The sequence below is a fragment of the Ostrea edulis genome, chromosome 2 (assembly GCF_947568905.1).
Source record: "Ostrea edulis chromosome 2, xbOstEdul1.1, whole genome shotgun sequence".
NCBI lineage: Eukaryota > Metazoa > Mollusca > Bivalvia > Ostreida > Ostreidae > Ostrea > Ostrea edulis.
In genome coordinates, this window is record NC_079165.1 from 102,484,781 (window position 1) to 102,509,500 (window position 24,720).

At 35.3% G+C, this 24,720-nt stretch overlaps 2 protein-coding genes across 7 annotated transcripts; both read left to right on the forward strand.

Moving 5' to 3' along the window:
• Window positions 1–1,665: 1,665 nt before the first annotated feature.
• Window positions 1,666–12,387, forward strand: LOC130046444 (uncharacterized). Of its 3 annotated transcripts, none has more exons than XM_056155825.1 (5): window positions 1,666–1,783; window positions 3,398–3,459; window positions 4,004–4,138; window positions 7,319–8,098; window positions 11,197–12,387. In XM_056155825.1, the coding sequence occupies exons 1-5, from the start codon at window positions 1,761–1,763 to the stop codon at window positions 11,595–11,597; spliced, it is 1,401 nt and encodes a 466-aa protein (XP_056011800.1). In that variant the 5' UTR covers window positions 1,666–1,760; the 3' UTR covers window positions 11,598–12,387. The 3 variants fall into 3 exon arrangements, with proteins under 3 accessions (XP_056011800.1, XP_056011799.1, XP_056011801.1); XM_056155824.1 differs by having other exon boundaries at window positions 1,667–1,783; window positions 3,395–3,459; window positions 11,197–12,386; XM_056155826.1 differs by lacking the exon at window positions 3,398–3,459 and having other exon boundaries at window positions 1,667–1,783; window positions 11,197–12,386.
• Window positions 12,388–17,301: 4,914 nt separating this feature from the next.
• On the forward strand, window positions 17,302–23,193 carry LOC125680946 (uncharacterized). 4 transcript variants are annotated; one of them, XR_008800363.1, is made up of 6 exons: window positions 17,302–17,696; window positions 17,811–17,867; window positions 19,242–19,374; window positions 19,823–20,274; window positions 21,279–22,062; window positions 22,336–23,193. XR_008800363.1 is itself a non-coding variant. In XM_056155830.1 (4 exons), the coding sequence occupies exons 1-4, from the start codon at window positions 17,678–17,680 to the stop codon at window positions 23,151–23,153; spliced, it is 1,029 nt and encodes a 342-aa protein (XP_056011805.1). In that variant the 5' UTR covers window positions 17,354–17,677; the 3' UTR covers window positions 23,154–23,193. The 4 variants fall into 4 exon arrangements, 1 of the variants encoding a protein (XP_056011805.1); XR_008800362.1 differs by having other exon boundaries at window positions 17,312–17,696; window positions 19,242–20,274; window positions 21,279–21,411; window positions 21,928–22,062; XR_008800361.1 differs by having other exon boundaries at window positions 17,303–17,696; window positions 19,242–20,274.
• The last annotated feature ends 1,527 nt before the right edge of the window (window positions 23,194–24,720 follow it).

A 24,720-nucleotide genomic window follows, 5' to 3' on the forward strand; every position in this document is an offset into this window, starting at 1 on the left:
TTCTCAGCTTCCTGGGAAGCATACAGAATTTGAATGATTTCACGCGCATGAATCTAGGATAAATCCTTAGTTTAATCGGTTTCCACAGCCTTATCGCCAATACTCACTAGATGAGCATAGACCTACATTTTGCAGCCCTTCACTGGCAATGGTGACGTCTCCATATGAGTGAAATATTCTCAAGAGGGACGTTAAACAATATTCAATTAATCAATCGTTTTCCTCGTTTGAAGGCTCTGACCTTGATGGTTTTTTTTTTATTTTAGCCATAATGAGTATTCCGAAAATCGCGACTATTGTTTAACCTTCAAAATTTCAAATTATGATGAAACATTATTATAAATCATTACAAATATGGATTTATATAACTCTCTTTCTCTTTTATATTCCAGTCTCAAGATTGATGTTTCAATTCGTTTTAAGGGTAATAAAGGGGAGAAAAGTATTTACCTTGAAAACTAGTACATGTACATCATCCTCATCTATATATATCTAAACCATGATAAAACATTAAATATTCATAAGTACGGATTCACATAGCTCTCTATGATATCAGAATTTCAGGTTTGCGGCTTTAATTTGTTTAACTTTGATAAAAAGATTAATTGATTGATAGATTACTTTACCTCCCATCGAAAATATTTCACTCATATTGAGACGTCACCATCTGTAGGTAAAACAAATTTAGACCTATGTTTAGCTCTCATAACCGTAGCAGTGAGGTTTTTTTTAACGTGACAACGTCTGCCGCGACACGGGATCACTTTTAAATGCCGAGCGGGGCTCGAACGCAAGACCTCCGGTCATGAAGCGAACGTTCTACCACTGAGCTACTGTGACCGGTTGAACGTTCTACCACTGAGCTACTGTGACCGGTTGAACGTTCTACCACTGAGCTACTGTGACCGGTTGAACGTTCTACCACTGAGCTACTGTGACCGGTTGGAAAAAAAGAAAAATGTATTAGCTTGAGCATTTTTTCCTTAGACTTCTATCCTACTCACCTTTTGGATTGGTGATTATAGAGCGAGATTCATTTGTTTATAAATTGGTTGTGTTGATTGTGTATTTTAATCATGTTCTTGCAGTAATCATATTATTATTTTCCGTTGGCGGCTGTGGTTACCATATCCACAATGGTGCGAATTACCAAATAATTGTTTAATTAATCACTGTAAATCACTATCTTCACACCATTTTATTTCAAAATCACGTTGTTTTTGAAGTTTCTCTCTGACTTTGCCTAATTTCTATAATTTCTAAAAAAAGATCTATTTCTATCCCGACCGGATGGCGGTACAAACTCTCTACACCATCGTCTGTAGACACGCTTACAACAAAACCATTTTTCTCAATGCACTACATGTACATTATTGTAACATTCTTGTTAACGTAGATTATTAATATTTGTCGTATTGTCATGGTCATTTTCATTTGTCTTGAGGAAGGGTCAGGTCATCCCAAAAATGTCAATATATTTGTGTTGATTATTGTAATGCTTTATCAATCGATCGATCCATCTCTCTCTCTCTCTCTCTCTCTCTCTCTCTCTCTCTCTCTCTCTCTATTTACCTATCTATCTGTCTGTCTGTATTACTACGTATCTACTATCAATCTATATATCCTGATATGCTACACTTCAATGAAAATATTTCCTTGAAGGATCACCATACATCGCATTTCCACTGGGTCAAACTCCTTCCTTGTTAGTATGGTAAACAGTCAAAACTGTACATTTTATATTTCAATAAGCTGTCATAATGGGAGATAAAGCCTGCAACAGGTAAGCCCGTCTTATTCATAGTATATCACAGATTTTTTAATGAATAGATACTTGTGGTAGCTTAAAGGTAACCAAGTAACTAGAACGTTGGGAAGTTGTGTGGTTTTTAATTCAGAAGCATCTAGTATTCAGATAGTAAATACATTGTACAGGATACATATCTAAAGCTCTGTCTCTGATTCGTATTTCGATAGTTAAATGACCAGCAGATATACGGAACCGGGACATTTTCAAAACTTGATTTCTTCACAAAGGTCAAATTAGAGTACATCCTACACATTAATTCAAACATGTCAAATCAATTTGTTTCTTCTTCAAAATTATGCAAGTCTTCATCTGTATCCTAACAAGCTTTAACTCATCTTTTACTCATTTTTTTTATCAATGTATGAACTATTGTCTATATCGCCGCGGTGGCTGAGAGGTTAGAGCGTTCGCCCCGCATGCGGAAGGCTAGGATTCGAATTCCGGTCGCGACAAACCTAAGTTGTTAAAACAGACAGTGACAGTTCCATCGCCAAACGCTCGGCATCAGGTGTGAATGTGACGGGTCCTCGGAGATGACCTTAAAAACGGATGACCCGTGTCACAGTAGGTGTAGCACGCTAAAGAACCCTCATTGCTCAATGGGCGTAAGTGCAGAGCATAGGCCTAAATTTGAAGCCATATATCTCCATACATCTCCATATGAGTGAAAAAATCTCGAGCGAGAAACATTAAGCAAGATACAATCAATCAAATGATCTTCTGTGTACTGAACTGGGTTTCCAAATGGAGACAATTCCGCTTCATGATTGTGTTTCTAATTACAAATAATTGAACGGATAATGCTTGTTTTCTTGTCTAGCAGGACATATACTGAAGGACTCGACTGTTGTGTAAATTATCTGTTTTCTTGTCTAACAGGACATATACTGAAGGACTCGACTGTTGTGTAAATTATATGTTTTCTTGTCTAACAGGACATATACTGAAGGACTCGACTGTTGTGTAAATTATTTATGTCTGTTTTCTTGTCTAGCAGGACATATACTGAAGGACTCGACTGTTGTGTAAATTATCTGTTTTCTTGTCTAACAGGACATATACTGAAGGACTCGACTGTTGTGTAAATTATTTATGTCTGTTTTCTTGTTTAACAGGACATATACTGAAGGACTCGACTGTTGTGTAAATTATTTATGTCTGTTTTCTTGTCTAACAGGACATATACTGAAGGACTCGACTGCTGTGTAAATTATCTGTTTTGTTGTCTAGCAGGACATATACTGAAGGACTCGACTGTTGTGTAAATTATCTGTTTTCTTGTCTAGCAGGACATATACTGAAGGACTCGACTGCTGTGTAAATTATCTGTTTTCTTGTCTAGCAGGACATATACTGAAGGACTCGACTGTTGTGTAAATTATCTGTTTTCTTGTCTAGCAGGACATATACTGAAGGACTCGACTGTTGTGTAAATTATTTATGTCTGTTTTCTTGTCTAGCAGGACATATACTGAAGGACTCGACTGTTGTGTAAATTATTTATGTCTGATTTCTTGTACAGCAGGACATATACTGAAGGACTCGACTGTTGTGTAAATTATTTATGTCTGTTTTCTTGTACAGCAGGACATATACTGAAGGACTCGACTGTTGTATAAATTATTTCCTACGAAACAAGAGTTGCCACCGTAAGTAATACACACACAATAACAATAATAATAGCAACAATAGTAATCACAACAACAACAACAACAGCAATAGGTGTGTAACTATATAGTTATAGATACAACTGCTAGATTTTATAGAGATCCCAGTGAAGAAAAGCAATAACAGCAATAACAATAATAGTAATAACAACATCCATAAAAGAACAGCAATAACAAAAAACATAATAACAACATCAATAACAAAAACAATAATAATAACGACATCATCAACAACAACAATGATAATAACAACATAAATAAAACAACAACAATAACAACAACATCATCAACAACAACAATAACAATAACATCAAGAAAAGAACAGTAACAACAATAGCAAGAACAACAACATTAATAAAACAACAGTAATAATGACACGTATTTTAATCTACAGCAAATATTGCCACAAGAAAATGATGACAGGATTTGACTGTTTTTTTCTGCTGACACTAACTTCAACAAATATTATAATAGAAATACAGCCCCTTTTTTGACTAACACTGTAATGAATATTTACATTTAATAGCCTGTCAGCCGGGAACCTTTGGATTTAACTGCACTGACCACTGTTCACCTGGATCTTATGGGGATTTTTGCGGGCAAAACTGCACGGACTGTCTAAAGGAGGATTGTCACTACACTTACGGATGTCCAAAAATGGGTGATTAAAAGTGCATGTTTTGAGACAACAGTTTTGATTATCAAGTCCGAATCTTCAAGAATGCATAAACTTGACTCGTCAAAATTGTAAAATGTTTTTATTTAGTTAGTTCTAATAACATTATAACAAGCTGCTTCGGGAAAAATTAAGCACTTTATTTTTTTCAAGGTACTGTAGTTAAAACCAGCACAAAGTACTTCTGTTTGTTTTATTCTCTACAGTTTTTCAGTGTTTCCATTTTGAATGTTGAGATATTCATTGTCTTTGGAAGAGGTATTTCGAAAAGCAATATGAAATTACGATCTATTTTAAATGCATCACTTTAACACTCCCATTGTCTGTGTGTAAACAAGTTTCACACCTCTTGTTTACCAAAGCAGAATAACTAAATGTATTGTACTTTGGATTGGAACCTTTGGATTCTAACCTCAGTAAGAAAACAATAATAAAGCCCGTTGTTCTGACAATGTTTGACTTTTGAAAACACAGAATTAGATGTAGAATCCGCCTCTTTCATATTTGTATCGTCCAATGTAAGATACAGAACCATAACTGATGGATGTTCGTAATCATTTATATTTCTAACATTTTAAAGGATAAGTGTGTATCCAAACCCACAGTTATTGCCTGAACCAAACTAACGCGGACCAGAACCTAAATTATAATTTGAAACCAAAATCATAGGAATTTAGCGATCCAGCCAGAACGTTAAACTACCCGGAACCAAATTTATGCGATATTGATGTCCAGCATTCCACAAATCAAAAATGAGATGTCATGTTTGAAAATAGAAAATGAAAATATTCAATCGTTTGCGAACGATGAACACTGGTTGATGGTGGATAGGAAAGGTTATAACCTTGCTTTACATAACGACAAGACACACATTGGAACTGACTTTGTGACTCAAAATTGAACAATAGACATAAAGAACTATAGACACGTGAAAGCAATGCCCAACTCGTCGTCCTCTTCATGCACGCTCTACTACCCGGGAATGATAATGGCGATGCATACTATACCAAATATACCTCTAATTTCAAAGTTCTGTTTTGTGTAGCGTCTAAATACTATAGATAGGCTTGATATATCATATTTCTGTGTCACACATCGAGTTTACCTGAACTTCAACTTAAACAGTAAGAGATATATAAATGTAATTATGTATACTACATATACATGCAATAGCTGGTGAATGTGTTATTAGCAAAAATACCATGATAAACTATAATCTAGTGCATTGAGGAATTTACTTCTTGAGTTTTGAAAATAATGAAAAACGTTTGCTGCAAAAATTTTACAATCAAAAAAGCTTTGCTACTTTGATTTAACATACTAAACAGTCCGATAGGTTACAAATATGAAAAAACCTTTGACATTTTGACTTTTTTAAAAGAAAAAAAGTCAACCAAAACAACAGCAACAAAAACATAGGTCTATAGAAATGTTTGATTACTTATTTTTCTATCAGTGTATATAAGATCTTGAAGAAAAATAAAAATGTTAATTTTAGAGTTATCTACCATGTCAATACCGGTAAACGTCAATTATTGATTTACAACAGAAAACTATCATTCAGTTTTGTTTCTGGTAGAGGAGTATTATTGTATTTAGAAAGACGTATGTTGTCAGAAAGGTTCTCAAATGTAAGCAAATATCATTTTGGTTTTTTTAAAATAAAATGTACAAAGTAATAAAAAAAAACAATAAAAAAAAAAAAAAAAAAAAGAAAACGTGGCGATAACGAACGGTGATCAATCTGATTAATTCTATAAAATACGAAATTTAGAGCAGAGTGAACACGGACCAGTTGGGATTAGGTGTCTAGGATGAGTAAGCGTTCTTCTGTTGACGGGTCATATCCCCCGTGAGCTCTATATCTTGATCAGGTAAACGGAGTCATTCGTAGTTAAAATCAGTATGCAAAAAAAAAAAAAAAAAAAAAAAAAAACCCCAAAAAAAAAAACAACAACAAAAAACAAACCGACACAATAGTTGGAATGAAACGCATTATATAGCATTTGAGCTATTAATAGGTTAAATAATTATAACGATCATGAAATTTGCCATTAACATTAATTTAGATATGAAACATACTCTGAGTAACATGACAGTGTTTGTCAGAAACACTAGCATCTGTATGAAACTGTTCACGACAATGTGTGGGTGAATTACGCTAATAAGATTAGAACTGCAGTGATAGGTCTTACTCACTTAAAGTGATCTACTGCTACCTATTGCACATACAATTCATAGCTAAAGATGGATTCTTGCCAAAATTCAGAAACACGAAAAGGTGGATTCTTGCCAAAATTCAGAAACACGAAAAGATGGATTCTTGCTAAAATTCAGAAACACGAAAAGGTGGATTCTTGCTAAAATTTAGAAACATGAAAAGATGGATTCTTGCCAAAAATTCAGAAACACGAAAAGATAGATTCTTGCCAAAATTCAGAAGCATGAAAAGATGGATTTTGTTTTTGGATCCGTTTTCTTCAGTTAAGAAATATATATATATATAACATGATTCCAGTAGAAAAAATCGTTTTGACAAGAGATATTCAGTTCCATTTCCTATTGGAATACATGTATATTGGGAAAAGCAGAAGAATATAGAAATTTGTTTATAATATTTTGAAGTTGCAATTCATCATGGAACAATTTCTCATTAGATCCGATACTCCTACTAAATTCCAAGGCATAATGTATATTATTGAATCAATGTTATCATATGAGAAAAGTCTAACCTCTATCAGTTTTGCAGAGATAAAAGTCAATGTGCAAATTTAAGTTCAAAGATTTTCTGAGGAAATTCGGTTAGTAGTTCTGCTTTGTAGAAAGACAAGAATATTCCTAAACATGCTGTGTATGATGGAAATGAGGAACATTTGAAATTAACCTTTGGGAGACACAACAGTGCACTGTAATGGAATATAAAGGTCATCGGGTATCATTAGATTGTGACCTTGAACTATCCACGAAGCAAAAGCAAGAACCTAGACATTCATTTTTATTGTGTCTAAACCATGCATGTATTCTATATCTTTTGCATGAAAAATGTCACGTTTCAACGTGTTTTATACATATAAGAAGAATCCATCCTTAACGTTATATTTATGATTCAATACACCTGATTCATAATTGATACAAAAAGCTTCATAAATAGACTTATATTTTCAGTAACAACAACTGAAATAGAAACAACTAATATTCCCTCAACTGTGTCATCGTCATTATCGAAATCGGTTGAAACTTTAGTGTCTACAACTGTAAAGGTTTTGCCAACAGTATTCACAAGAGAATTCACACAGCCACCGAATGTAGTATTAAAGGAACAGACTAATAACCTGTATATAGTACTGATAGGGGCAGGGGTCATCATATTTCTCCTACTTCTAATACTTCTTGCAGTATTGAGGAGATTGTGCGTTATACACACGCATAAAAACAATCCGAAAAATGAAATTGAATCGATTTTTGTAAAGAACGAAAACGAAGAGGACGAATACCAGGAAATTAACTTTGATGGCACTATGGTTAATCATGGCGATGTGTCGGGCAACCGTTACAATATCATAATGGAGGAGTTAACACGATCAAGAAGTACCAAGTATCAAGAAATCGGACCTAAAATAGATAAGGAAGGAAAGTCAGCCTATTCCCATTATCACGAAGTTGACAATGAAAATAGTTCCTCAAATGAAAATAATGGAGGATATATAGAACCAGAATCACGAAGACCGACTCACTCCTATATAGAGGTGATAGAGCCTATGATACATGCATCCGATCCTGCAAATAGTGACCAGGACGGGGGTAGCTCAGATAAATCTGACCACTTAGAGGAGTATCAAGATACTATGAATATAGAAACCAGTGATAAATCATGTTCAGATGATGTAAATGAGTCAAAACCTCACGATTCTAGCATGAGTGATACGTATCTCGACGTTGTGCACGGTTTGTCGTAATTTATATCTATTTCTTTTTAAAATAAAATCCTGTAGAACTTCCCTGTGAAGTCCCTGTGCATTCTATATAATATCGTTTCAGTTTAAGACAGTACAATTTACCCAATGGTTACAATCTATGAACAAAATATCACCCATTACACGAATCCTGTTCTTCTTTTTTGGCAAAGTTCATCTTAAGGAGGAATATTACACGAGAGAAATTTGGTATGGATGAAAAGTGAAACATATGTACAACAATATTTTGAAAATTTTCAAATGTAGTTGATTTAGTCAAAAAATGCAGTTTATGTAGAAAGTAATTTGGAAAAACAAACTTTGTTGAATTCGAACCCACAATCTACAGTTCAGCTGCTATATGAAATCCTACTGAGCTACTCAGCTAGGCAATTGAATGTAAAAGAAATATATAAAAATTGATGTTATCGATATTTTCATTCATTTTTCAAAAGGAAGTCCTTCATTATGACGATGTATTACATCTCCTTAATTAATATGATCTTACTTCTGAACTGTATAAACGTAAATAATGGACAAGTATTTATGTACTTGAAAACCAGAGAAATAAATATCTCAGATTAAATATCAAAATCACACACAGACAGGTTAATTTATTGAGAAAATTGTTTTCGCGGATATGAAATATTTTTGTGCAAAGTGGCGTTGCGATTAGCAATTGTGAATAAGAGTAGGAGCTGTGAGAAAGCTGGTACGAATCCATCTAAAGGAAGCCGTGATCTTCATCTCATTGTATTCAATAAGAATTTTTGTTAGAGATGACTAATGTTGAAATTCCCATGGGCACAAATTCTGCTTCTTTATCAGATGATATGTTTTTGTATTCCTACGAGGCAGAATTTATTCAAAAGCTCTTACATAAGACAGAAAATATTTTGCTGTGTCCTTTAAGCCGACATTTATGTATATTAACGACATTCTATCATTTAACAATACTAATTTTCATACATATGTCTATTCGATTAAACTCGAAATAAAAGACACCATACAGTCTTGCAAATCTGCTCCATATTTGGATATTGTATCAATATAAATGTTAACGGTAAACTAACAACTCAACTTATGACAAACGAAATGACTTCATCGTCAACTTCCCATATTTATGTAACAATATTCCATTATTACCTACAGATGGTATTACTTGATCTCGTTTCAGCATTTTGCAAATTCTATGGTCATTATCATGATCTAATTTCCACATACAACCTGTGATTAGGTTAAATGCTGTATGGCGTGTTAGGCCGTTCTTTCATACTGATTTTGGCTACGGATCACTCCGTTTACCTGATCAAGATATAAGGGTCACGGTGAGTAATACCGGTCAACAGGGGATACGTAATTCTCCTAGGCATCTGATCCCACTTCTGGTTCACATGGATCCGTGCTTTCTCTACCCTTAATTCTGCATTTCTATTGGATTTATGAAATTCATCATTGTTATCTTCACCTTAACTGAGTACATCTGAAATATGAATGCGGAATTCCTACACTAAATGGGTGCAATTTTATTTGACTATACCAAATTCACTAGGTTGTTTTTACGCTAAATCATCAAATATTTATTAAAACTTCTTGCTTTTGAAAAGCATGAGTAATTTTTTAACCTTTTATATTCCTTTAGATAACGTAAAGAATGTCTCAACTGTGACCCAAAAGAGGATTTTATGAAATTATGGAAGGGTGTCAACAGTTTAAATAAAGCATTTTGCAAATTCTACGGTCGTTTTAATTATCGTCTTTGCATTTTCAACCTAAACTAGAGGGAATGTTGCCTAATGTATGTAAAACGTATACGATACCAATTTTGATGCACCAGATGCGCATTTTGACAAATAATGTCTCTTCAGTGATGCTCAACCGAAATGTTTGAAATCCAAAATAACTATGAAGTTTTGGAGCTAAATATAGCCAAAAACAGCGTGCCAAAAAAGTGGAGCCAAATTCGTCCAAGGATAAGAGCTATGCATATTTCATACCATTTGTTGGGCCGTTCTTTACAACTGATTTACATACTACAGACTACGTATTATTGTTTTAAGGGGTCCGTGTTTGCCTTGTTCTCCATTTTGTATTCTTTATTAGATCTATAACATTGATCATTGTTCGTTATCTTCAACTTCTTTATTCCAGCATACATGGCTCCTATTTCTGAACATTTAATGGCAAGCAAAGACAAATCAAACGATTTTTTTCGCATTTCAAAGCTATAAAAACAAACAATATAAAATAAGGGAATAACTAAATGCTTCAGTTTTTGATGTTGTTTACTTTTAGATATTAGATATGTATAACTAAAATAATTCTACCACACGCAGAACTATTTTTTGTTTAAGTGAAAACAACCCATTCCTTCCTCAGGAGATGTTATTTAGATTTGGAAAACCCATGACAAATTTATAAAACAGCCATATTTTACATTGAAGTAGCATAAGGTATTCTCTACGATAAACAACATGATTGATTTTAGCATTGGATACTTAACTTAACAAAACATGTTCGATCAATTGGACATACTATTTTGGAACTCCAATTACTCCAGCGTAATTGTGGAAATGATGAACGAAAGTATGTGTGTAGATGGGTGGGTAGGTGGGAGAGAGAAAGAAAGAGGAGCAATTAAAAACATTCATCTAATGGACTATCAAATACAATAAGTCAATTACAATAAGTGGTTTTCAAAGAACACAATTGCCAAATTTATAACGATCTAGCTTGCTAATACAACCTATCATTGGGTCACATGCGGTATAACGTGTTTTGTATGTAGTGTTCCTCATATGTACACTCAGTTATATAATGATTCCAGAATGACTTTGAATGACGTACTGAATTCCAAAACTTTGCCTGTGGGTTTGACCGCATTAATGACTTACTGGGTTTTAGGATGTTTTGACGGTCGTTGAATTCCGTGAGTCAGTAGTTAGAGTGATCACATACGGTGACCCTGAAATCATTCTAATGGTCTTTGTAGTGAGACGTTCATGTCTACAAGGATAAAACAGAAATACTATCCTAATTTACAGAGGAAGAGTTCAAGACTTACTGTTTGTATTTCTTTTAACATTTTAGCCACCACGACAATATTTGAAGGAGACAATGATTCTACTATGTTCACACATCCTGGATTTACTCATTCCATTGAACCAGTTACCTGTATGGATCGCCCGATACCCAATAAAGGAATGATTTCAAAAATGATCATAATTAACGGAAGCGTCATCATTGCTTTGCTTTTGGTGCTCATTATCACTATATCTATCAGAAAGTATTTGATGTTCCTGTACTGGAAAAGAAACGTGAAGTTAGATCATGCTCCACTAACCATGATTAATCCAGTTTATTCGGAAGCTGAAGGGGTGTCTGGAGATTATATCTATATAAAGCAAAACAAGCGAAATAACGAAGGTGATTCTAGAGGAAAACATCCGAGTTGTAGAGAGGAATTGGGGTTAATGTGTTTCAAAGTATGAACCTTTGAAGAATAAATCACTACTGCTCATCGAGATAATGTTTTAAAAGAAAACAAAGCAGACTCTAAGAAAAATACCCTAGAGGTAATGAAATAATTGACGATGATGTTATTTCAAACATTGTGTAAATCTATTTGTATCAGTCAGAGCATACTTACTAACGATGCAGCTGTATGATAATATAAACCATAGTTGTTATCTAGTAATATGGTACTTTTAACAGCATGGTTGGGGAAGTATTTCCTTAAACAAAATTTCGTACAAAATCTGTATATCTGTATGTATAGTGTTACCACTTCATTGACAACATTAAATATGTACATCTGTATGTATAGCGTCACCACTTCATTGACAACATTAAATATATACATCTGTATGTATAGCGTCACCACGTCATTGACAACATTAAATCTGTATATCTGGATATATAGTGTTATCACTTCATTGACAACATCAAATTTGTATATTTGTATGATAGATGAGGATAACGAACAGTGATCAATATCATTATTCCTATAAGCAATAATAAATAAAGAGTTGGAGAAAGATAGACCCCTGGACCCTTATTCACAAAACATCTTACGACTACACCGGAAAAAAAATTCTGTCTGATAATCAAATACCGATCACAGGGTCAAAAGTATGTATTCAAGTTTTATAAACCATGGATGTACTTTACATATTGATTAAGAAATCTACAAGAAATGAAATATAAGATATTTACAATGTTCATTAATTTTGATCTTAGTCGTACATGTAAGATATTTTGTGAATAAGGGCCCTGGACATACCAAAGGTGGGATCAGGTGCCTTAGAGAAATGAGATTCTCCTGTCGACCGGTCACATCCGCCGTGATTCTTATATCTTGGCCAAGTAAACGAAGGCATCCGTAGTCAAAATCTGTGTGCCAAGAATGGCTTGACAATCGGCAATGAAACACGTCAGACAGCATTTGACCCAATGATAGGTTGTTTTGACGAACTAGATCGTTATAACGACCATAGAATTTGCAAAATGCTGACTTTATTACAAAATGTTGAAGTTTTAACATCATCAACTTGTTTGTCAGTAACCTACTTCAATTTCAAAATTGATTATATGCAGAACAAGCTCTAGCGTATCGAATCAGTTGAGAGATATGAACACCATATGCACTGACAAACAAGTTGATGGTACAGGGATTTCAACAGTATCGATTGAAGTCAGCATTTCGCAAATTCTATGGTCGTTATAACGATCTACTTCGTCAGTACAACCTCGAATTGGGTCAAATGCTGTTTGGCGTGTTTCATACCGATTGTTAAGCCGTTCTTGGCACACTGATTTTGACTGCGGATAACTCCGTTTACCTGATCAGGATATATGGCTCACGGCGGGTGTGACCGGTCAACAGCGGATGTTTACTCCTCCTAGGCACCTGATCCCACCTCTGGTGTGTCCAGGGGTCCGTGTTTACCCAACTATATATTTTGTATTGCTTATAGGAGTTATGAGATTGATCACTGTTCGTTATCTTCACCTTGCATATGCAGGTGATATATTGCTACATAAATATGGGAAGTTGACGATGGAGAAGCTGAAATCATCCCGTTGACTTGCTAGTTTGCCGATAATATGTATGTTCAATAATGCAAATGTATTAACATGAATAATCAGTTGTTAATTTTCATTCATGTTAATCATTTGTTGTCTTCTTATATAGAAATATTGCATTGCACTTATTTTAATACACAACTCTAATTCCTTATATTTTCGTTCCTGCAGCAATAGTTGAATTGTTCATAGGACATGGTAGGATTACTACTTGTAGAAATTGTAACTCACTCCGTCTATTATAATAAAGATTTCTGGCCATGAGTACTGAAACTTAACTATTCAGTTACAGCATGAAAATATCATTGCATCAAAAAATTCGTATAACCCTAAAGAATTAAAGTAATTATGAAAGTTCCACATTCCCTGTATTGATCAAGGTTTCCAGAGCAAGCAGCAACCTATCATACTGTAGGTACAGTTATGATAATGATCATAAAATTTATATAGCGCCTGATATAAAACAAATTACTCCAAGGCGCTTCATAAGGGTAAGAAGAGGAATGCAATAATAAAACACAATTAAATAAAATTCAATGACAATATGACATAAGATCTTATATTTGTAAAATTATCAAAATAAAACATTATAATTGAGATCAATAACTAAACCTTTCATTGTTTTGTTTGATTTAGAGCACTATGCAAAGTACTACAAATCAACGAAAAGATTAATTGAAAGTCAGGGAAGGCAATTCTTTTTAAAAAGTTGGTTTTGGTAGCTTTAACATGCTTTAGAAGGTCATACTACAAACTGGCTGCAACCCAGTTAAACGTGCGTACTCCAAAAGACTGTGTACGAATGTTTGACACAGTGATCGAGTCTCAGTGATGTTACACATCTTAGTGGTCATGATGGGAAATAAACGTTAATGAGTTCTTCTAAATATTCGGGAACACATCCCGCCAACGCGGAGAGGTTTTGCATTGTGGACGATACTGCACGAAAGCCAACGCAGCTGTACTAAGACTGAGGAAATATGATCCCGCGTCGTTGTCCTCGACACAAGCCTGGCTGTGGTGTTCTGTACCTTCTGCAAGCGATCCAAAGTAGTCTTGCTGATTCCTAACAGAAGTTTTGATGGAACAAATGCATTGACAAGAGTTTTACATGCGTCTGATATTGCGAATTCGACCAATATTACTAATATGAAAGTGGCAAGCCTTCAAAATAAAATGACACATGGTACTCAAAAGCGAGACAAGGATCGAAGTACACACCATGGAACAGATATGTTGTTTTCTCCACCTTTAAGGTGGTGTAATGGAGTTTTTGCACATTATGTTTTGAAAAAAACAATGATCAACTCCGTTTTGTCCTGGCTTAGCTTCAACAGGTTTGTAGTCATCGATGTGCTAATTTCTACTATACAATCTTGAAAGGTGAAGATAACGAACAGCAATCAATCTCATAACTCCGATAAGCAATATAAAATAGAGACTTGGGCAAACACGGACCCCTGGATATACCAGAGGTGGGATCCGGTGCCCAGGAAGAGTAAGCATCCCCTGTCGATCGCTCATACCCGCCGTGATCCCTATATCTTGATCAGATAAACGAAGTTATCTGTAGTCAAAATCTAAGTGCCAAGCACGGCCTAACAATCGGTATGAAACATGTCAGACAGCATTTGACCCAATGATATGTTGTATTGACGAACTAGATCGTTATAACGACCATAGAATTTGCAAAATACTGACTTTAAACGAGACTGTTGGAAGTCCTGCACCATCAACTTGTTTGTCAGTAGCCTGCCTCAATTTAAAAAAAACTGACTATACGCAGAACAAGCTCTTGCGTATCAAATAAGTTGAGAGATATGAACACCATATGCAGGTGATAATAGAATATTGCTACATAAATATGGGAAGTTGACGATGGAGAAGTTGAAATCATCCTGTTTGTCATAAAGTTGAGTGTTTAGTTTGCCGTTAATATCTAATTTCAATAAAATATCTAAGTATGAAGAGGAAGTGGACGACTCTGTGGTGTGTTTTAATTCGAGTTCTATGAAATATACTGAGACGACAAATGAATGAAAATTATTGTTGTTAATGTCGTCGATATATCTAAATATGGAATTGAAGGCGATATACTAAATCGACACATCAATGAAAATCATTGTTGGTAATAGATAATACGTCATCGATATATCTAAATATCGAATTGAAGACCAGAGGAAGAGACATTTTCTTCTCACGAAGAAGTTTGTGAATAAATTCTGCTTGATAGGAATATAAAAACAGGTCAGCTATCAAAGGAGTACAATTCGTGCCCATGGGTATTCCAACAGATTGTTGGAAGACCTGATCACCATCGACCACAAGCTTTTAATCCTGAATAGTATTCATTATATCCTACTACAGGCTACTGACAAACATGTTGATGGTGCAGGAGTTTCAACAGTCTCATTTAAAGTCAGCATTTCGCAAATTATATGTCATTATAATGATCTAGTTTGCCAATACAACCTATCTTTGGGTCAAATACTGTCTGACGTTTTCATACCGGTTTTAGGACGTTCTTGGAACATTAATTTTGACTACGGATTACTTCGCTTATCTGATCAAGATATAGGCTCTCGGCAGATGTAGCCGTTTGACAGAGGATGCTTACTCTTTCTAGGCACTGGATCCCACCTCTGATATATCCAGGTGTCTGTGTTTGCCCAACTCTCTATTTTGTACTGTTGATAGGATTTATGAGATTGATCATTGTTCGTTATCTTCATATTTCATCCTTTCGTTGGTCGTTTTACAAGGTAAATTTGAGATTCATCCGCATAACTGTGGTAGTTTATCTCGTGTTGGCGACAGATGGTTCCAAATGGTTTGGAAAACAGGCAGTAAAGTTTAGGCCCAAGAACATACCCTTGGAGAACGCGAAAAAAGGAATAACTCGTTCAGTGGATTAGACAGAGTTAATAGATACAGATTGACGCCGCTCTTCTAAGTAAGAATGGATCCATTTTAAGACACCACCTATTATTCCATAAGCTACATCAAGTCTATTAAGTAAGATGCGATGGTCAGTGAAATCAAATGTAACAGACTACCAGTTATCTAATACCTGTGAAATATCATGATGGCGTTTTCTGTAGAATGCTACTTTTTTGTATGCTGATTGCACAGAGACAATTCAAATTAAGATGTTCATCCAGTTTCTTAGCCACTACCTTTTCAAGTATTTTAGAGATAAATGGTAGATTGCTGACAGATCTGGAGTTTATTTAGTCCTCGTTTCTTAAGCAGCAGTGTTATAACTGCCTACTTGAAGCTGGAAGGAACTGAATTTTCAGAGAGGGACACGTTAATTATAGATGCTATTGCAGAAAGAAGTATGAGCATCGTCTTATCAGATAGCTGTTCCACAATTACATCCCCATACCAATGTTTCTTAAGTGGAAGTTTTAAGCATTTTCCAAGGTAAGAAATTTACTCATGACTATATATATTCATGAGCAACTTTGCTCCGTGTGCAAAAGTAGATTTCTACGAATTGACATGTGATTTAAGTCAGTGTATATTCTGTTACTCTATTTATTTGTAATAATAGATTTCATATAAAAATGACTTCATTCAGGAGTAAGAGAATTCTTCTATTTGGTTTAAACATCGGAATTACAGTCGGGTGTTCTTATGGACCTGAAATTAGAAGAATTTGATGTTTTCCGCCACACTCAACAATTTTTTCATTTATCTGCTGGCGCCCAGTTTTTATTGATGGGAGAGAAAACCCAGGTACAATTTACCTGGGAAGAGACCACCGACCTTCCGAAAGTAAATTGGGAAACTGTCTCACTTACTGACGAGAGCGGGATTCGAACCCGCGCCGACAGAGGTGAGAGACCGTGTGATTTTGATCGCAATGCTCTAACCACTCGGCCACGGAGGCCCCTCCGAAAAGAAAAGAATATCTTCGTCCCTCTATGAAATACCCGGCTTTTGTCAACAGGTATCATTTTAAAGCCAATTTTAAAGTAGCAGTGAACTCATGATATTTGTAAGGTCAAGAACATGTGATGAAAATCACACAGATACAACATGTAATGCTGATACAATATGTTTGTGTTTATTCAACCAAATCGGTAAATAGAAACAGAAAATTTGCTTTCGCTGATGTGAGTAGAATTATTTGCATATATCCCAGATTAGGTGCGTGCGAAAATGCTTACATGAGTATTTTCTTTTCTGGTTATTATAGACAAACTCTGCATATGAGTAAAGCTCACCGAATAAACAAGGCTTAAGATGTTTTACATTTATTTCATACTTTTATTTCTATTGCCACATTAATTCTGCACGGGATTCTGTATAAAATGCACAAACTTAATGGACACACGAATGTATTTTTATCTATTTGTGGCTAAAACAATTGTTGGTTGGCAGTTAGCATGCATACATCACTTTGTTGCGCTAAATATAAATATGACGTGTCCCCGCTTTCCCAAGCATCCTCTCATTTGATTAATATTTCATCTCGGAAATGACTGTTAAAACTTACGGTTGGTATTATAGTTCCCCATAAAGTTTTTAATACTAAAATGATATGTTTCATGTTATAGTTTACTGATCGTTTATAACATGCATGATATTGTTTTCTCTTCTGTTGAATTTAGGAGACTATCGCTGTTTTGCAAATTATTTCTGGAGCGACCCGGAGAATGGCTGTGTCGGTATGTAATGACATTTCTGTACACAATGAGAATGGCTGTGTCGGTTTATGTACACAATGAGAATGGTTGTGTCGGGTTATGTACACAATGAGAATGGCTGTGTCGGGTTATGTACACAATGAGAATGGTTGTGTCGGTATGTAATGACATTTATGTACACAATGAGAATGGTTGTGTCGGTATGTAATGACATTTCTGTACACAATGAGAATGGTTGTGTCGGGTTATGTACACAATGAGAATGGTTGTGTTGCTATGTAAATTTATTTACATTCAGAAACGTATTACACATTGAGAATGCCTGTGTGGGTGTGAATGTACATCTGTACACATTAACAATGGCTGTGTCGGTATGTTAAGGTATTTTTGTACACATGAGAATGGCTGTGTCGTTATGTAAAGGTATTGTTGTACATATGAGAATGGCTGTGTCGGTATGTAAAGGTATTTCTGTACACATGAGAATGACTGTGTCGGTATGTAAAGGTATATCTGTACACACGAGAATGGCTGTGTCGGTATGTATAAACGTATTGTTGTACACATGAAAATGGCTGTCTCGGTATCTAAAGGTATTGTTGTACACATGGGAATGGCTGTGTCGTTATGTAAAGGTATATCTGTACACATGAGAATGACTGTGTCGGTATGTAAAGGTATTTTTGTACACATGAGAATGACTGTGTCGTTATGTAAAGGTATATCTGTACACATGAGAATGGCTGTGTCGGTATGTAAAGGTATTTTTGTACACATGAGAATGGCTGTGTCGGTATGTAAAGGTATTTTTGTACACATGAGAATGACTGTGTCGGTATGTAAAGGTATTGTTGTACACATGAGAATGACCGAGTTTGTTTGTACAAGTATTCATGTACACATTGAGAATGGTTGTGTCGGTATGTATAAACGTATTTATGTACTCAATGAGAATAGTTGTTTGGTAGGTAAATCTATGTACACATTAAGAAAAGTATCTATTTACATATTGAGAATGCATGTGTGGATATGAGAATGTATTTATGTACACATTGACAGTGGTTGTGTGGGTATGTAAGTGTTTTTAAAGTGCCCTGAAGTCATGGGTGCAAAAATGGTGAATAGGTTCAGAAATACCTTTGAATTAAGATATAAGAATGAAAACGTATGACCGTGCGTGCATTCAATACCGAAATATTCCACGTCGAAGTTAGCAATATTTTTGCACCTGCCAGAAATCAATCAACTGAACTTCCGGTTTTACTATATTTAGCCATAATGCCATTTGGCGTCACATCACATCAATTTCAAATATTCCATTAAACGCAAGCGATACCTGCACTTCTTCGAACGAAATCGACCTCCACATGTCATTTGAAGCGTCTTCCTTTGAAGATTATCCCGACGAGGACGTGCAGGACATCTTCCCTTACCAATATGAGACAGATGCAACGGATTCTTACGATTCCGATGAGTTAAATGGAAAGAATGTTGAACCTGAACAACATCGCCTCGGAAACACGGAATGGTAGGGCGCTCTTAGACTGTAAATTTATAAAATAAATTATGGGAAATACGAAATTGATCAATCAACTGTACATCATTCTTAATTACATCAATGATGAATTACAGATGTCAAATTGTCATATTACGCCGGGGTGGTATGGTATAGACCCTTAATTATATTATTACAGACAAAATTACTGGTTTCGATGGTGTATATTGGTGTAGTTAATTACTTCAATGATAAAGTGCCGAAATACATTCTGTCCTCTTGTTCGATACCTCCTCTATAATAGTACATAACACTTCTATAAGATTTCTGTTTTAAATTATCATGTAATAGAGAATTATCTTTTTTTCTATTATTAAGTTTAACATTTCATTTGATTTCTTTATTCTTTCACAAATTTACATGGTTTACAAATCATATTATGTGTCAATGTGGATTTTGTACCAATATGCCAACTGCCAAGGAGAGTGTATGCTGCACCGAATTACCAGGGGTTGATGCGAAGAAGGAGTCATTCAACAAGGAACTGGCCTGTATTGCTGAACACCCCGACTTTTCACCAGTGTGTTCAGACGTGTATGTGCTCGAGACAGGACACTACCAATACCGATCCCAGTGTGGAGAAATGAGGGCAACAATTGAAGAGCACGTCATTTTTATTATCCATTCAATCAAATAATATGATAATTCACATAGTCATTGGGTCAGATTGCAAGTTTATCATTAGTGAATAATTACAAACATTTCCTGGAATTACAGGCGGAACAGATACAGAGCATGCAGACAATTTGTTTGATGGTGCTTGGGATACCTAGGACACAAGGTGCGAGTCCCTCTACCGTCATGTGTTGCGATAAAGTTACGGAATTCCTTTGTCTCTGAGGAGTATCAAGGATTCCATGCACCTGAGTGATGGTATGATTTTGATGAAGCAACTTTAAAAACAAATGTACGATTCATAGATGATGCATACAAAGAATTCAAGCACAATATTCTAACAGAAGTGGTCCAAAAATAATACATTTATGAACATATTGGTATCATAATATAATAATTATAAATATACTAAACACTGGCAAAACAGAATATCACAAAATCAAAGTTTTAGAAAGCATCAGCCACACAAACAATATTTAAATAAAATGTTTCTGCACCCGGGAACGAGACGAGGACCCTGCTCTCATGTTACCATCTTGTTTCTTTTCTTCCTTTCTTTTTTTTTTTATAGGTTTTATCATTTTTAACTCGGACTACTATTACATATACTAAGATAATTCTACATATATAGGGGTTTCAACAGTCTCGATTGAAGTCAGCATTTCGCAAATTCTATGGTCGTTATAACGATCTAGTTCGTCAATACAACCTATCATTGGGTCAAATCCTGTCTGACGTGTTTCATACCGACTGTTAAGCCGTTCTTGGCACACTGATTTTGACTGCAGATAACTCTGTTTATCTGATCAGGATATAGGGCTCACGGCGGGTGTGACCGGTCAACAGGGGGTGCTTACTCCTCCTAGGCACCTGATCCCACCTCTGGTGTGTCCAGGTGTCCGTGTTTGCCCAACTATCTATTTTGTATTGCTTGTAGGAGTTATGAGATTGGTCACTGTTCTTTATCTTCACCTTGCATACTATGGTAATATTCCATAAACCATTTACAAAAATACACTGTTACATGCAAGACCAAATACAGATTGTTACATAACTGTCAGACCCTATATCATGGTCGTCCCCAGTCCTTTTTTATTTGTAAAAATTAACAAAACCAAAGATAAAGGTATTTCACGATGATTTAACATTTTTAACAAGATTGAAAAAGCTTCCATCTGTATGACAAACATATTGTTTTTATCCGTTTTGCAAGAATGTCCAAATACACTGTAAGTAGCATAACTTTTTTCACATTCACACAGATGTCCGTTCCGCCTGAACATCGATCTGAAATGTAGCACCACTTCTTCTTTATAAGGATGGCAAAAGTTACTGCACAGTGGAGGCGGTTAAACTGGCAACAAGCATAGTAATGGATCGGATGACACCTGGAAGGTCAAACACGTCTTCTTTATCAGGACTGATGCATAGTCTGGAATAAATGGACAATATTTGAAATGTTTTGTGTGCTTTATATCCTAACAAATAAATTGTTCTCTAGTAAATATATTGTTGTTTCAATCCTACAATTTTATTGTGGTATGAATTATGATAGTGGGTTATCTTTAGAAGTACATTCTTACTAAATGTAGGATTGATAATGTATTTATATACACATTGACATAGGTTGTATGGGTATATAAGCGTATTTAAGTACATATTGAGAATAACTATGTGGATATGTAGATGTATTTATGTACACCTGAAAATGTTTACGTGGGAGTGTAATAATATTTAATAGGTACTTGTATTTCCTAAAGGGCAGGGGTGTTTCTTATCACCGTGTCAGTATTTCAAGCATAATTTCTATAATAGCTCACGATAATTTTGCAAATGAATTGTCTCATCAAGGATTTAGAACATCAGGTAAATGGTTTTTATTTAATTGAGAATTCATTCCTTATCATCTAGCTTGCAAAGCAGGGAGCTACGGTACCAACTGCGAAAAGAATTGTCCACCCGGTCGTTATGGAAAATTCTGTGCATTGGAATGCGCTTGTCGAACGAGTTATTACTGTGATAAGGCGAAGGGTTGCATATCTAGAGGTAATTCAGTCAATATTAGTATATTTTACTGCATAAGAATCATTTAACAAACAGTTAAATATACGATCGATGTTTTAAAACTTTCTTTTCAAAGACATTGATGTAAAAGGGTTTTTAGTTATGAAATTGAGAGATCGGGAGAGAATGTCACTTTTGATATTAATCATATAATATATTATATGAATGTAATGTAGAATTTTGCACGTTAAGAACCTTTATACATGTATATACAAATAGTTAAACATTCCTACTATTGTTATATTTCGTTTTCAGAAAGACCATTTAAACCCACAGCTTCTCTGCCACTATCATCATCAGCAACGTCAGCTAATTCATATTTGTTTTCGGAGGGTTGGACATCTGATGCTTCAACTTCAACGAAATCAAAGATAGGGTCTACAAGACCAGTAGTATCATCAACAACTACCCTGGGGTCTTCAACAACATCTAGCGAAATTATCAATGCAGAAACCAATAATGATATCACTATTTTTTTCATGGGGGGAATTATTGGAATCCTCATAATCATTATATTTGTGATAATTTCAAGAAAACTTTGCGTCCTACACACAAATAGGAAATACCAGAAAAATTTAGAGGAAACAAAACATTTTACGGAAGGAAGACGGTCCGACGAGTACCAGGAAATAAACATAAATGACATTGTAGATCAGGCAGAAGTATCTGCAAATTGGTACAATATCATAACCGAGGAAACTGCACAATCTCAGGGTTCCAATTATCAAGAGATTGTGTCTGAATTAAACAAGGAAGTAAAGTCGACCTACTTTCATCACGAATTCGACAATAGTACCTCATCAGGAAATAATGGAGGATATATAGAACCAGAATCACGAAGACCGACTCACTCTTATATAGAGGTTATAGAGCCTATGATACATGCGTCCGATCCTGCAAATAGTGACCAGGACGGGGGTAGCTCAGATAAATCTGACCACTTAGAGGAGTATCAAGATACTATGAATATAGAGAAAAGTGATCAATCATGTTCAAATGAGGCAAAGGGGTCAAATCTCCATGAATTTAACTTAAATGATACGTATCTCGATGTTGTGCATAATTTATCCTAAAAAAGGTATATTTTTAATAAAAAGTTTGCAGACCTCTTAACGAGTACATTTGTTATATAATCCTCTTTTCTTTTTTTAACTACGGATTACTCCGTTTATCTGATCAAGATATAGGGCTCGGGGAGGATATAACTGGTCAAAAGAGATGCTTACTCCTAGGCACTTAATCCCACCTGTAGTGTGTCCATGGGTCCATGTTTGCACTACTCTCAATGAGTGCTTTATGAGAGTGATCACTTGTCTGTTATTCTTGGGGTTTTTTTGGGTTTTTTTTGTTTTTTTGTTTGTTTTTTTTTTTGTTTTTTTGTTTTTTACAAAAGTTCATGTTCATCATTTGATGCGCTTCGAATCATGATTTATACAAAATCTTTACGAATACACTTATAGTTTTTGTAACACGAATTGAAAAAGCCACTAATATAAGTAATCTTTTCTCAAGAGTATTATCGTCAAAATCGATTGAAAATTGGTGTCTACTCTTGTAAAGGCTCTGTCAACGCCATTTACACCATCTCCAAAATGAAGTACAAATCTACAAAAATTCATGTAAATATAGCGAATTAACAGTCGATACCCGTCTTGGGTTTACACGGGCTTGTAAATATAGTGAATTAACAGTCGATACCCGTCTTGGGTTTACACGGGCTTGGGAATCGAAAATCGAACCCTGGCTTGGATTTCTCGAAAATATCTCAATCTTAAGTTTGAGTTTTCTTTTAATCGACCATTCCAAATTTAAATAGGAGCTCAGACTTAAGTCAAAGTTTAGAAATCGAGGCCCCTCAAAAGCAAAGCGAGCGCCTCAACCACTACGCTACCGCAACCAGAAAGGTAAAGGTAATTTAGAAGACTTATGCAAGTTTTTCATCGTTTACCTGATCAAGACATAGAGCTCACGGCGGGTGTGACAGGGAATGCTTACACCTCCAGGCACCCGATCCCACCTCTGGTGTCTGGTTTGTCCAGGAGCCCGTGTTTGTGCTACTCTGAATTTTGTATTCTTTATAGGAATTATGAGCGTTTTCTTCACCTTTACATGTAACCCTACATCTGATTTATTCTTCGAAGCAATGAATTTTAAAAGAATATTGAAATAAACAGTCTTAGGAACTCGAGCACGTGGTGAGGAATTAGTACAGTTGGTAGAGCTTAGGACGTGTTGAATGTCGTAGGGTTACTGTTTGAAAGGTGAAGATAACAAGCAGTGATCAATCTGATAAATTTCATATTGATAAGCAATACAAAATAGATAGTTGGGCAAACACAGACCCCTGGACACACCAGAGGTGGGATCAGGTGCCTAGGAGGAGTAAGCATCCCCTGTCGACCCGTCACATCCGCCGTGAGTCGTATATCTTGATCAGGTAAACGGAGTTATCCGTAGGCAAAATAAGTGTGCCACGAACGGTCTAACAATCGGTATGAAACACGTCAAACAGCATTTGACCCAATGATAGGTTGTATTGGCAAACTAGATCGTTATAACGACCATAGAATTTGCGATATGCTGACTTTGAACGAGACTGTTGAAACCCCTGTACGATCAACTTGTTTGTTAGTAACTTGC